Consider the following 14,172-nt stretch of genomic DNA (forward strand, 5'->3'; position numbering starts at 1 on the left):
GGGCCCGGTGCCGGGGCCTGTCCGTGTGTCCGGCCCGGGGGCTGCCCGCGGAGCGGCTTCTCCTCCGCCCGTCCGCCCGCGCCCGCAGCCCCGGCAGGGCAGGACGATGGTGCAGAGCCCGCCCGCACGGCAGCGCCGCCGCCTCTGAGCCCCGCCCGGCCCGGGGGCCTGAGCCCCGCCGCGGACGCCGGTAAGAAGGGGACGGGGGTGGCTCTGCGGCCCGGCCCGGTGGGGGATGGGGTCGCCTTGGGGCCGCTCCGGGGTTGGGGGGAGCGGGGGAAGCACCGGGAGAGCCCCCGGGGAGCCTCGGGCCGTGGCCGGGGCATCGCTGCGCTGCCCCCCGAGCCTCGGGTCCCGGTTGGGCTCGGGGTGGTTTTACTCGGCCGGGGGGTTGTAGCCTTGGTTTGTCTTTAGTATTTACATTTAAAAAAAAAAAATATTTTGGGAAAGGTCGTCAGCTTGAAGTTTGTACGCGTGGCGTTGTACCAGAAAAAAAAAAACCAAGTGAAAAATAATAATTTCTGTAGCACTAAAAATAGTTCTGTTTCAAAATAGCTTCTGAGCGGTGATTCCTGCGTTGGGCTTTTTTAATGTGGTTGGTTGGGGATTTTTTCCCCAGTTTTCTGTATATCCGTATTTCATCCTCTTTCACTTTTTTGGGGGGTTTAACTTGACTAATGATCTTATGATGGTTTTAATAATAAAATTCCCGGAGCATCATGCCTAGAACATGGCTGCTCCATCCCTGCTGTTACATCCAAACCATGGATCAGAATCATCCTGGGAAAGAATATATTACAGCACAGCTGGGATTTTTTTTCCCCCCTTTTCCCTTTATTTGCTCTTTAAGGATTTGTGTTTGGGAAAATTTATTTGCAGGATTAGCTGTGGAGGTGGAATTATCTGGGTAAATTTGCCCTGGTAGACAAACCCGGATCTTAGATAAGGATTCATTAAGGTTTGCTCTCCACATCCTCGCTGAACTTGCCCAAAGTTTGGCCGCTGGAAGAACGTGGTGGAGGAAAAATACCTGGGCCTGGCTGTTGTGGTAAATGATTGTTGCGTTTTTCTGAAGGCTGAGTTACAGGAAATACTCCCCAGTCCTGGTGCCTCTGGGCAGGACACAACGGTTCGAGTTTCACCGGGTGAGTTGCTGCCGCTTCCCAGCACCTGCCTTTCCCCAGGTCGCTGGGAATCAGCTGATGGCTGCAGTCCAATTCCTGCTCAGCAGGTGTGCACGGCCCAGAGATAACTTTGGTGGCAGCCTGAGCACAGATAACATTGAATTGTAGCTGAAAAATGCTGCCTGACCCCGGCCCGAGTCTCATCAAAGAGGATTAAGCCCTGGGTAGCTTTGTTACCTGCCGTGATTTGAGGAGTGGCTCCGGCGCTGGTGGAATGTGATTCTTCATTTCCACTTGAAAGACAAGAACCTGAAAGGCCACCTGATAAAACAGAATAGTCACTGTGCTCGGAGAAGTGCCCAGGAGCAGCTGAGGGCAGGGGACAAACGGAGCTCGGTGTCCTTTGGGAGCCGGGGGACAGGAGGGACAGAGCCTGGCACATCCAGCACCCCGGGGTGGGCCCCTCCTGGGACACCCCCGGAGCTGATCCTGCAGCTCTGGTTGCTGTGGTCATCTTCTTTTTTTATTAAATAATATCACAGGTTTTGTAGAAATGAAGCTGTTTCATTAATTGAGCCCTAAACTATTAATGGAACTCACTGGTGTCAGAATTGTGTTACTTTTCGTAAACCTCCCCTTACCCAAAGCATGGCTGGGTGGGAGTTTATTTTCTTTTTAAGACTGTGCTGACCTGTGATTAAAACTGGTTCTCAGGACTCAGAACTCCCAGGTTCTGATTTGGAGGAAAACTTGTGAATGTCTTGGCATTTTGGGTTTTGTTAATCTGTAAAATGGAGAGTGAACTCACAGGAGTTTGGGCTGAGCAAGTTCAGGTCCTGTTTCCTTTGAGCAGTGGGGGTGAAGCACACAGTCATGATAATATTCCAGCCATAGCCTTGATAGCTCAGCTGTTGCCCAGGTCCCTTATTTCAGTTGCTTTTGCTGCTGTTTATATTTTCGTTAGTGGCCACTGGCTGTTTTGCTGCTTCTCTCCCTTCTTTCCACACCCAAACTCTGATTTTGCCATTCCCCAAAGCTGCCATTTCCTCAGCTTGTCAGTCATTTCTCTGCTTGTGATTCAAGCTGTGTTTCTGTCTGCATCCCTGTCTCCTCACAGTTCTCATCATAGAGACTGAAGAGCCTTTTCCTGGCATTTCTCTGCACTTTCACTGCTGAATTAGGTCCCACATTCCTTAATGAGTGGACTTTAATGAAGTCAACAATTAACCTTGAACTGGTCACTCAACCAGTTTCTGATTATTGAATGTTTACTGAGAATTTTCACACCTTGATTAAAGCCTTCCTGGATTTTTGGCTGCTGTCAGTTCAGTGTACACAGAATTTGATTTCTCATGGATCTTTAAAAATCCTGTAAAATTGAATTATTTTACTTTTCCTTTCCTCTCACAGGTTCTCATGCTAAGCAGCAGTAAGCAGAATAGCATTTTTAATACAACTTCAAAAGTCCTTCATCTATTCTTGTGTGTTTTATTGCAGTCTGGGTGATTTGAGTTATGGTAACTCACATTGTAAGTCATGACTTGGACTTGGAAAAGCTGGAAGGTTTAAAAATGCCCATGAGCTCTTTTATATGGAAATGGATTCATTCTTATGGCACAGGCTCTTGGCAAACAGGGCTGCCGGCCTCAAGTTTGGCATCAAAATGTCTGATTTTCAACCAGAGCTTGGGTTCATTTTGATTTTACAGCTGGCTATGTTTTAAATTATGTTTTTCACTTCTAACAAAAGTCAGAATTCAGGGTTCATTGAACTAGGGAAAAAAAGGCGTCCTCACTCTATTTCTGCTGCCTGACTTTCAACTTTCCTTCCCTTTTCTCATTCATCATTTTTAAGAACTCGTAGCATATGAAAAATACTTGGAACTGGTTTGGATTTGTCTGTTTCTGCACGAATTTTTCTTCCAGTGGGAAATGAAAATCAACTTTGCTGTCCCAAGAGTATCAGCTGGCACAAAGCTCAGGTGCTTGTGGTAAATCCAGCAGACTTTTTGAACAACACAAGTCTGTTGGGAAGGGCTGTCATACACAGATTGAGTAATGTTTGTTTTCCTTTTTATTTTTTACATCATCCACTTTGTATTTAAAGTTTTCTGTCTTTATAGGGAGTTGAAGTCAGGAATTTGGGTGTTTAAAATTCAGTATCAATTTGATCTTTAAAATTCTCTATCACTGACCAAATTGCTTCCTTTCCTTGGCTTTGTTCCATGGGCAGGCCTGAAATGTTTACTGTTCAGGCCTCTCTTGGGGATGCTGAAATGATTAATTAAGCTTTGAACAGTATTTTGAGAGGTGAAAATAAACATTTCATGCAACTATGAACCACTTTGCTCCTTTCTATCCATGCAAGTCCCCAGTTTTTGTTAATATTCTGCATCCTGATCCTTTATCAGGATGCCAGGAGGAAGGAATGTCCTTTTCCACATTTCCAGGTGCTGTTCTCCTCCTGCCCTGTGCAATGTCCTCTCTGCATATGCAAAGCCATTTTCCTGCCATTTTCAGCTTCCAGGCTCCAGGAAAAGGGGGGGGGCGGGTTTTCTTCTCAGTAAAATATTTGTGGATGAAATAGCTCAGCAAACTGATAAGCCACTGTCTGGCTTGAGCCAATTCCCCGTTATCTCGCACTGCAGCGGATGTGTTTGTGCACATCTGGCTGCTGAGCTTTGGGCTCTCTTTGGTTGGATTCAAGGATCCAAGGGGATGTTTTCATAAAGTTTCCTCCTCCACATGCCCTGATTGCTTCTGTCCCTCTGTGCTGAGGAGAAATCTGCTGGCATTTCCTAGGAGGTTGTTGATTCTGCGGAGGGGAAGAGGCTCAGCTGGACAGAGGTAGAGCTGTGCTCTGGAGGATTCCTCTAGGATGAATTCCTCCTTCCTGCCTGCCCTACTGCTGCTGGGGAAGGTTTTAGGCTGTGGAATTCCATCCCACAGGGATCCACACTTCCTAAAACGATGATCTGAAGCTGCTGCAGATACTAACACCTCTATTTTCCCCAGATATCAGGGTGGTAAAGTCTTCCTGCACTTCCAAGTGCAGATCCTTGCACTTGTCTCGTTGAACCTCATCAGGTTGTCCCAGGGCCACCTCTGCAGCCTGTCCAGATCCCTCTGGATGGGATCCCTTCCCACAGAGCTTGGTGTCATTGCCAAGCTTCACCCCATGTCCTTGTCACCCTCAAAAATGTTAAGCAGCACCAGCCCCAGCTCACCCAACTCTGATTTTTATTTAGCTTCAGTATTTCAGTATTTTCACTCTTAGACATCAAATTTGGTTTGAAGAGAAGAAAACCAAATGAAAGAGAATTTTGGTACCTGCTGCTGTTTATTGTTGTTAAACGAGAGGCACTTTGGGATGAACACCACTGCCTTGTTTGCATTTATTTATGGATGGTTTCCCATGGTTTGCTTGATTTATGTTTATAAATATTCCTCTGGCACACAACATTATTTTCATTTTAAGTGGTTAACCCTGAGCTGACCCATTTCCTAACCCCCTTGCATGCCTGGTAGTGGGGCATCTTTGAAAACATCATCCATTTATTTTTTTGAGCTGCACAGCTCAGTTTAAACACTGTTCTGTGAAATAAGATGTTGAGGCTTGGAAAACTTGTGAGATCCTAAAGGAGCAGTGCTGCCTCCTGTCCTTCTCCTCCACCCAATTTTCCACTTTTGGATATTTCAGTGGTGGTTTTATATTCAAACCCCTCCTCTAGAGTGATTACCTTACCTGCACAACAAGAAGGGGAAATATTTGTGAGGAAATGCCATCATTTTAAGCTTTCTAATGGCAGGGATGGTAGTTGACATTATTGACAAAAATGTCAGATGACTTTGATCCCTTTAAAATTCATGTTTGGGGTTTTTTTTCACTTTGGCAACTGCAATTTCGCTTTTAATACCTGCTTTAGTGCAGCATATGGGTTTTTTATTGTTAGGAATTCAGCTCCTTTGATATTAAGGCTCAAAATGGGAATTTAATACTTCAGCTGTGACTCATTGCATTGACTTTTTGGTCTTTGCAATAGGCTTCAAGATTTTCCTTGTTTGTAATTTAAAAACTCATCAGTCTGTTTCAGCAGCTTCCTTCTCCACACTCTTTCCTATACAAATAAAGAGGAATTCACAATGTTACTCCTTTGTAGTTGCTGTCTGGAGCTGTTTTGGAGGAAAATCCCCCCAGTTGTACAATATTTTCTTGCTTTTTAGTTGACTGCCCAATTCTGTGTTTCCCTGGGACTCTGACAGATTAAACTGTTGTATTTCCACCCTTTACCACTTTAATCTTTTTACCTGCCTGGGTTTGTAGATGTTGATTTAAGAGCACAACATCTCCAGGGTTTCCTGGTGAATTCCATCAGCTGTAACTCTGGCATTTGCTCCTGCTGAACATCCCTCACTACCCAGCAATTACCTTGGAGCTGGTGGCCAATGTTCCAGCCTGGCAGTTTTCATTCTTCCCCTTGCACTTGAGCTCCTTATTTAGGCTGACTGGGGAGATTTTTATTGCACCAAGTATTAAAAGGCTTTGCTGGAGTGGAGAGAGGCAGCAGCAGTCATTAGAGCCGCTCACTAAATTATTTATTTGGCTAAAAAGTGAAATCTGATCTTGCTTGCCTGACCTGCCAGGAGGTAAAAGCATTGGTTGGTTTGTTTGTTTTAACTCTGTGAACAAGAAATAAAAGTTTAAGTGATATTCTTTAAGTTATTCAGTTACACAGAGGAGGAAGTTTGTTACAAGAGCTGGCAGAAGAATTGTGATGCATTGTGATTCTAACAGAGAGGAGTTTAAGGAACCCTGAAAATCCGTGGACATTTTGATGTAATGCACTGATCTGAATCACAAGTTCTGTGATAATTAAAGTTATTTAAGCACTTTGGTAAAAAAATTAGTAATTCTTCAGGCAGCAGCATGGAAACATTCATCCTTCCTTGCACTGCTATTTTCATGTCAGCTCCAGTGTTGAAATCCACGGTTGTTCCCTTTTCCCTCACAAATGCTCCGAAGGCACATTATTCCTCAGAAATTGCAGCTTATAGCATTTTCTAATTGCTTTCAAAGCCACTGAGTTATGACAGCATATTAAACAACTGGCACTTAAAAGCTGGTGATCTCTTACATAAAAATATTAGCCCAAATATTTCTCTGGGAAGGCTTTTCAGCACATCCCGGTTTTTTTAAAGCTGGTTTTAGACCCTGTGGTAAACAAACATTCTAATGGAGGTGTTGGAAACCCCTTTAAAAAAGGAATCCCAGCCCTGGATGTGCTGTGGGTGACACTCAGCCCTGATTAAAAGCTGCAATAAACCCTGCATCTGTGTTCTTTCCACAAGGAAACTCAGGAGGGGACACTGCCTACAACTCTGCTTTAGTTTAGGTTTTGATCTCCTTCCATCTCCACACATCTCCCATGTTTCTAGAAGGAGTGTTTGGGATTTTGCTTGTGGATGGAACGTTTGGGATTTTTAGCTCGGGCTCATTTAAGGAATTTGCTGCCAGGGACAAGATAGGCAGAACGAGCAGAAGGGCGGATCATTCCCAGCATGATCCCTGCCAGCCCCAGCTCTCCCTTCCCCTGTCCCTCCTGTCTCCTGACACCTGCACTGGCCTGGCTGGCTGTGCCACAGCTGCTCTGGGACAAACTTCTGGTAAGGTGCACATTTCTCATCATCTTTGCCTTTCTTCCCTCTTCTTTCCCTGCTTTTTGCTCTGGGTTTGCAGAGATGTTTGCAGCACCCACTTCTCACTGAGGAAAACTTCCTGGGCTTTGCAGGGTGTATGGAAAGGGGTTGATGGTGCAAAATAATAAACCCAGGATGTGATCTTGAGCTCTGGAGAGCTCTGTCTCAGCAGGTTTCAGCCAGGAGAGCGAGTGGGGAGTCAGCAGGCACAGCCCAGGGTTGTGTTATTGGCACTGCACCTCTGTCTCTTCTCCCTGAGTTGGATTTTCCCCTCTTTGCAGGTTCTGTCAATATTTCTTTTGTTAACAGGAACTGAAGCGTTTCTGCCAGTAAAATCCTGAGTATACACAAGGAAGTTGGGATCATTGTACCCTGTGGGCTCTGAAAAAGGCTTTGTCTGAGTGCTCCTCCTTTACCCTTCTCTTGTTTTCTCTGAAATCAATAGATCACATCAAAGATCCCTCTCTTGCCTTGCCCTGTCCCTTTCTCATCCTCAGAGCTGCCACTTTCCAGCCCTGCTACACCTGGATTGTAAATGACAACAATGGGAGTCATTGGGGATCATCCAGACCTGCAGGGAGCCTTAATTAAATGTTACCAGATCCATATGGATGCTCCAGCTTTAACCCTTGCAGTGCAGAATTCTTTCTGCCTTTCCCTGGGAATTTTGGAGATCAGCAGCACATTGCTAGGAACAGCTCCTGCCTTAGTGGTTTAGTTGGGGTTAAAAGCCTCTTCAGCCAGGATTTTAGGTAAGACAAAAATAAGAGGTTGGCTGGGAGTTCCTCCTTGCAGAGCTTCTGAAGGAGGTGACACAAGGCTGCCCTTTAACACTGGACTGTTTGCTTTTCCCTGTGAGTGGAGGTGAGGAAGCTGATCCAATAATTTGGGTCTTTTTACTCTGCAGATGAACATTCAGGAAGGGAATCAGACAAAATACTATATTTGGGGCAAGAATTAATGACTGAGGACATTTCCTCAGCATGTAAGGTCCTGGCTTTGCTTACAGACAAAACAAAAAGTTCTAGATCCTGCAAGAATTAAATAAAGACCAGGAATCTTCCAGCCTCCACCCTAATGCAGTTTTTAGGGTTTTCTGCCCACAGGATTCTTGATGCAAAAGCCTAAAGTGATGTAGGGCTGCTTCTCAGATCCTGTTTTGAAAATAGAGGCATTTGGGATGGGGTGAAGAGGGATCCTTAAGGCTCCAGCTTCAGTTTCCAAAGGTTGTGCAAAGTTTGATTTGTAATTTGGTGCATTCAGACACTACTGGCATTAAAATGTAGCAGTGATACCCTGCCTGGGGAAAGGCAACAACTGGGTTTATTACTTATCAGCGATGCTGGGCTGTGCTGGAAGCCCTCATTTCTTCAAATCCATTCCCAGCTGGCAGTTTGAGGCCCTGAGAAGGTGATGTGGAGGCTGTTTCGATTGCTGCTGCATTTCAGGCACACACTCCATGCTCAGTGAACAGCACAGCCACGTAATTGAATCTCATTTTGTGTAAGATCCTATTTCTTGCTGTCAAACTTTTGTCTTACATGATCCACCAACCCCCTCCTGTAACACACACTCCAGTGACTCTGTTGGAACATTTTTTGCCCTCAGGTGAACAATCAGAATAATGTTCTACATAAACCTGTTGGAGAACCTGAAGGTTTATATCAGCAGCCGCCCTCCGCTCGTGGTCTTTATGATCAGCGTGAGCGCCATGGCCATTGCCTTCCTGACACTGGGCTACTTCTTCAAAATCAAGGAGATCAAATCACCAGAAATGACAGAGGTATGTGCAAAAAGCAGGGATATTAATTTGGAAAACATGCCTGAAGTTAATGAGGGTTTTTTTTTTCCCTCATAGAGAGCACAGAGTTGTGTGGGGGATTGTCTTCATTTTACTTTCAGAAGGGCTGTTGGAGTGAATGTTTGTTAGTTTTGTTTTATATCAAGGATGAGGCCAAAGCATCTGTCATGGTTCTTCCCTGCTGTGGCTAGGAACCTTTCTGTTTGTTATTTAGGGTCACTTAGCTGGTTTGGGGAACTTCTTACCTCAGCACTGTCCTGTAACGAGGGAAACCTCGGCAGAAACCGCTCACCCCGGAGCGTGGTGAGAACAGACCAAGTTTCCTTATTAGTTCAGGGGAGGGAGCTGGGATTGAACCCATCTGACTTCTACAAACAACTTTCCTGTTGTTGAGCCAGCCCTGGTGGTGTTTGTGTTGCTTTGTGAGCCGTGTGATTTTTGTTAAATGGCCTGGAACCGGGCGGGATGGGACCGAGAGAGGCCTGAGCTCCCTCATCTGCTTGAAATTTCCCCCTTTGTTTTAAGGACTGGAATACTTTCCTCTTGAGGTTTAATGATTTGGACTTCTGTATATCTGAGAATGAAACTTTGAAGCACCTCCTCAACGACACCACAACTCCAGAAAGCACCGTGACCAGCGGGCAGGCCAGGTCTTCCACACAGTCCCCACAGGCCCTCGAGGACTCCGGTCCCATCAACATCTCTGTCACCATCACGCTGACCCTGGACCCTCTGAGACCTTTTGGGGGATACTCTCGCAATGTCACACACCTAAGCTCCACAATTTTTGGGCACCAGATTGGACTTTCAGGTAGGCAAGGATGGACCTTTTTAAAATTTAGGTTACAGTTGGCTTTTAGAGGTTTTTTTTCTAACCTTTCTCAGGGGGATTGGCTTCAAACTGAAACTAAGTAGGTTTAGATTAAATATTAGGAAGAAATTCTTTATTGTGAAGCTGTGACTGTCCCATCCCTGACAGTGTCCAAGGCCAGGTTGGACAGGGCTTGGAAAAACCTGGGATAGTGGAAGGTGTTCTTGCCCATGGCAGAGGGTGAAACAAGTCCCCTCCAACCCAAACCATTCTATGATTCTAAATAATTCTGTGATTTATATAACTGTATGATCAAATAAAAATTCACCATCTTCTTATGGGTGAGATGAATCTTATGCACAGAACACAGATGTGTTCCCAGATTTATTGTGAGTTTATTCCTGTATGGAGCCCTTCACTTGTTTGTTAGAGGAACTTTTCCCTGCATTCAGAATGGAAAAGAACCTGCAGGTGTGCCAAGATCAGGCTTGGCAGTTTGAAATGATTAACCTAATGACAATGGAAGGTCATTTTTAAGCCAGCAAAATTCCAAACGGTGACTCTCTTCAGTTTTGCCTTGATCCATCAGGTCCTCAACTGACATTTCAAATGTGACGTAGATGCAGTAGAGAGTATTATGTTGTCTAAAAAATTCTAGTTTATCTAAAATGCATAAGTGAATCAGCTTTAATATCACAAAGAGCACCAGATAAGATGATTATGGTTTCTGTGGTGTGCAGAGACTAATCTGCTCTCTGGCTGCCTGCCAGGAAGTTTTGACAGGAGTTCATAGAGAATTAATAGAAATTGATACTAGAACCTCACTTTTATTTTAGCTTTCAGCCAGAATTGCGTTTTGTAATAATGTTGGATGTCTTGAACCTGTGGAGAGCTGCAAATGTGCGTTGCTGTATTTTCTGTTGTTATTTTGTTACTGCTTTAAGAGCTACCAAATACAAGTTCCATTTGCAGCAGCCTGGATTTATTTTCAGCCTGAAATTCTCCACATGGAGTTATCATACATGACTTAGTGTGCAGTTCAGTATCTGCTCACACCTTTTTCTCTATACAAATATCTCCAGTTTGAAAAGGGAGCATCAGAAAAAACAAACGCAGAACAAAGTTCTTAGGAGGAGGAAGATTTTTCTAATAAATATCTCTGAACACACATGAATTCACTTATAAACAGTTTTTAATTTCTGAAAGCAGCCTGATGACACCAGTTCTAGGCTGGGAGAGATTAGAAAGAGCAGCAGCTGGGGGATTTTGTAGTTTGTTTTGGGTTTTACCTTTCTTTTTGCTTGCTTTGTTGCCTGTAAAGATCCTGGATGATTCAAAGGTGATACTTCCTGCCTTAGTCATTTGTGTGTTCTCCTTATCCCAGTGATCGTTGCTCAGATACTTTTGTGAACCAAAACCCAGCTTTCCTTTTCTGTTTCTCAAAGGCAGAGAATCCCACGAGGAAATAAACATCACCTTCACCCTGCCAGCTGCCTGGAACTCCGATGACTGTGTCCTGCACGGCCACTGCGAGCAGGTTGTGTTCACTACCTGCATGACTGTGACAGCAGCCAGCAATGTATTCCCAGTCACAGTGTAAGTGCATTGGGAACTCTGCTCCATGGGCTGCTTCCTGGCTCATTAATTCCTCTGAGTTGTTAGTTCCCTGTGAAAATTCCTGTCGATCGTGGAAATTGTGTCCTTGCACTCCTTCCCCCATGGTAAAACATTTGTCTCGAAACCTCTGCTGTCTTTGAGATCTTTCTGAGGATGTTTTAAACTCCTGCCTTTCAACTGTGATTTAAAATTCACCGGGAGCAAGAGAGTCCATGGAAATTTAAGGAATTTACCCCATAACTGAGTTTCAGAGATGAGATTTGACACTAAGGTTCTTACCCCCTTCCCTGCTGAGAGATCAGCACAAGGCAAATGCTGCTTTGCCTTCACCAGAATATCTTCCCTTTGTCTTGTCTGGATTCCCTGACACTGTTCCATCCAACCTGTGAAGCCTTAGGAAAAGCAGTGTTTTTCCAGTTAAGCTGTGGGATGTTGGCTCAGTGCAACAACATGCAGTTAAATTCTAATTTCAGTGTAGCAATCATGTGGCTTTTAATAGACCCTTTTGGTTAAACTTTGGGGTTTTGTTGTTGCTTTGGAAGACCCAAACTAAACCCATGTTTTGAGAAGAAGAGTTGTCCTGGTTGAACGTGGCAAATGCAATTCAGGGTACTGATGATTTCTGTTTTGTTGCAGTCAGCCACCACATTGTGTTCCTGAAACCTACAGCAATGCTACTCTGTGGTACAAGATCTTCACCACGGCGAGGGACTCGAACACGAAATACGCCCAGGATTACAACCCCTTCTGGTGTTACAAAGGAGCAATTGGGAAAGTCTACCATGCTTTAAATCCCAAACTAACTGTTATCGTTCCAGATGTAAGTGCTGGGCTGTTCCTCTGGTATTTTCAGTAAATGCTCTGCTTTCATTCAGTATGGTTCCTAAAATTGTCATTTTTGCTGCTGGTTTATTGTGTGGTGCAAGGGCTGAGAATGCTCCACCCCAGTGGGTTTGATGGTCTTCATCCATGTGCCTCACAGCTCTTAATAACCACCATTTATACTTTGAAATCATTTCTCAAAAGCCTCTGCCAGTATTTGGAAAAATATCTATAACAGATTTTTAAGACCAGAAACATTTTGTGCCACGATTAGGAATCACTTCCATTGCTGTGTAAAGGGGAGGAAGTTGATTCCTGAAGTAATTTCTGGGTTGAGCTGGTAATTATTGCTTTGATATCACGTCCCAAGTCAATAAATGGTTTTAATTTGCTTTTCTGTGTGCAGGATGATCGCTCCCTAATAAACCTGCATCTCATGCACACCAGTTACTTCCTCTTCGTGATGGTGATTACAATGTTCTGCTATGCAGTCATTAAAGGCAGACCAAGCAAGCTGAGGCAAAGCAACACAGAGTTCTGCTCTGAAAAGGTGAGTGTGTGGTAACAAAATATTGACTCTGATAAGAAAACAGAGCAAAGCTCCTTTTGGACACAGGACAGACTGGTTTTTCTTGTCTCTGGAGATGGGGATTGAATTGCCTTTCAAAGAGACATGGGTGCTTCATTATGGACATTGCAGGTGGGGGCTACAAAATCCACACAAGTGCTTTGGAGATCCTCCAAATGAGATTTCTCTTCTCCAGAAGTGAATTATTGCAGCTCAGGAAGTGCTGGGCTGGGACTCTTCTGCCATAATGCTGGCGCTACTTGAACTGTTTTGTGTGAAACAGTGAATAGGTGGCATCAAATAGTTTTATTTCTCTTTTATTACAACAGACTGAAAACTTTGAGTAAAACATGATACATAATTCTAAGGGTTGTTCATCAGAATTAAGTTAAAAACAAAGCTGTTGAAAGAGTTATTGGTTGTTAATCAGAATTAAGTTAATAACAAAGCTGTTCAAAGAGTCATTGTTAAATACTGCCTTGGGGACCTGTAGTTTGCCTGAAGGATTAAATATGAATATATTTAATTGAGAAGTAGGAAGCCAGTGTTGACACCTTTTGATCTTGATGATATTTTGTGGTGTAAGCTGGTTTGGGATGGTTTGTATAGGTGTTTTTTGTTTGGGGTTTTTTTTTTTGGTTTTGAGTGGTTTGGGACTTTTATTCTATTGATTTTTGCCAAGTACAAAAGACCTTCAGACTCGCTTTGATTTCCTTTCCAAGTCAGACTTTCCAAGCTGCTTTGAAAAGTCAAGGACAGCTCTGCCAGCTGCACAGAGATAAGTCATATCACTGTTACAGGATTAAGAATTTGCCTTTATTTAAATATTTTCTGTTTTTTTTTTTCCAGGTTGCTTTGTCAGAAGCATAAAAATCCCCCCTCTCCTTCTCCCAAGAACAACCAAAACCATTGCCTGCTGAACCCAGCCTGGGTCTTAACACTCTGTGAATCCATTACCTTGCAATGTTGGTTTATTCCAACCAAAGACATTTCAAAGTGCCTGTAATTGATTTGTACATATTTATAAAAGCAGAATATCCAGAGCAGGTCTGAGGAGATGCGCTCGTCCCGCGGCGCGGCCGGAACGCTCCGGCCCTTCCCTGGGGACACCCCCAGTGTTGGTGTAGATAACTCCAGTGAAAAGGCTCCACAGAGGCAGAGCCAGAGATTTTTGTCTCGCTGCACCTGGGCAGGTGAAGATGCCTTTGCAAGTGTCTCAAAGCAACCAAGAGATGTTTGGTTTTTTGCCCAATCTGTACAGTGTGTTTGAACCAAGTATGCACCTTTGATATAATCCTGCATTTCCAAAGCCACCAATCTACGACATAAATTCAATGTGTGTTTGTGTGGCCTCATACTTTATTCCATTTGCTCCTTGCTTGCAAGAAAAGATATCAACATTTTAGATTATTTTTTTTTCTTTTGGAAGAAAAAAAAAATACATATTCACATTTTAATAGTGCTGTATTTAGGACAAACTTGTGCTTTTATTCGTAGTAAAAAAATTAAGAAGTGAAGTCCCATTTTAAACTCTTACTTACTGAAAAGAACTGTTTGATTTTTTTTGTTTTGTTTTGGTTGGTTTTTTTGGTTTTTCATTTGGCTTGCTGAATGCCAGAGAACCAGTCAGCACAGAGACTTATCTGGAAGACTTTTCCACTTGGCCTCCCACCCCCAGCCCTCCAGCCAGGATTGTGTGTCTCTGCTGCAGAGCAGCTTTCTGTAAACTTTTT

At 43.9% G+C, this 14,172-nt stretch overlaps 1 protein-coding gene across 1 annotated transcript; it reads left to right on the forward strand.

Annotated features, from left to right (window-relative positions):
- On the forward strand, positions 1 to 13,906 carry TMEM248 (transmembrane protein 248). Its single transcript, XM_082294793.1, has 7 exons — positions 1 to 190; positions 8,429 to 8,603; positions 9,147 to 9,432; positions 10,878 to 11,028; positions 11,686 to 11,869; positions 12,278 to 12,421; positions 13,289 to 13,906. The coding sequence occupies exons 2-7, from the start codon at positions 8,445 to 8,447 to the stop codon at positions 13,307 to 13,309; spliced, it is 945 nt and encodes a 314-aa protein (XP_082150919.1). The 5' UTR covers positions 1 to 190; positions 8,429 to 8,444; the 3' UTR covers positions 13,310 to 13,906.
- The last annotated feature ends 266 nt before the right edge of the window (positions 13,907 to 14,172 follow it).

Source organism: Coloeus monedula (genome assembly GCF_965178545.1).
Source record: "Coloeus monedula genome assembly, chromosome: 20".
Lineage (NCBI taxonomy): Eukaryota > Metazoa > Chordata > Aves > Passeriformes > Corvidae > Coloeus > Coloeus monedula.

Bases quoted from the DNA above. Each gene is read 5' to 3' on its own strand.
- TMEM248 (XM_082294793.1), top strand. From the start codon at position 8,445: ATGTTCTACATAAACCTGTTGGAGAACCTGAAGGTTTATATCAGCAGC. The intron at 8,604-9,146 runs GTATGTGCAAAA...CTTTGTTTTAAG, and splicing joins AATCACCAGAAATGACAGAG to GACTGGAATACTTTCCTCTT. The intron at 12,422-13,288 runs GTGAGTGTGTGG...TTTTTTTTCCAG, and splicing joins CAGAGTTCTGCTCTGAAAAG to GTTGCTTTGTCAGAAGCATA.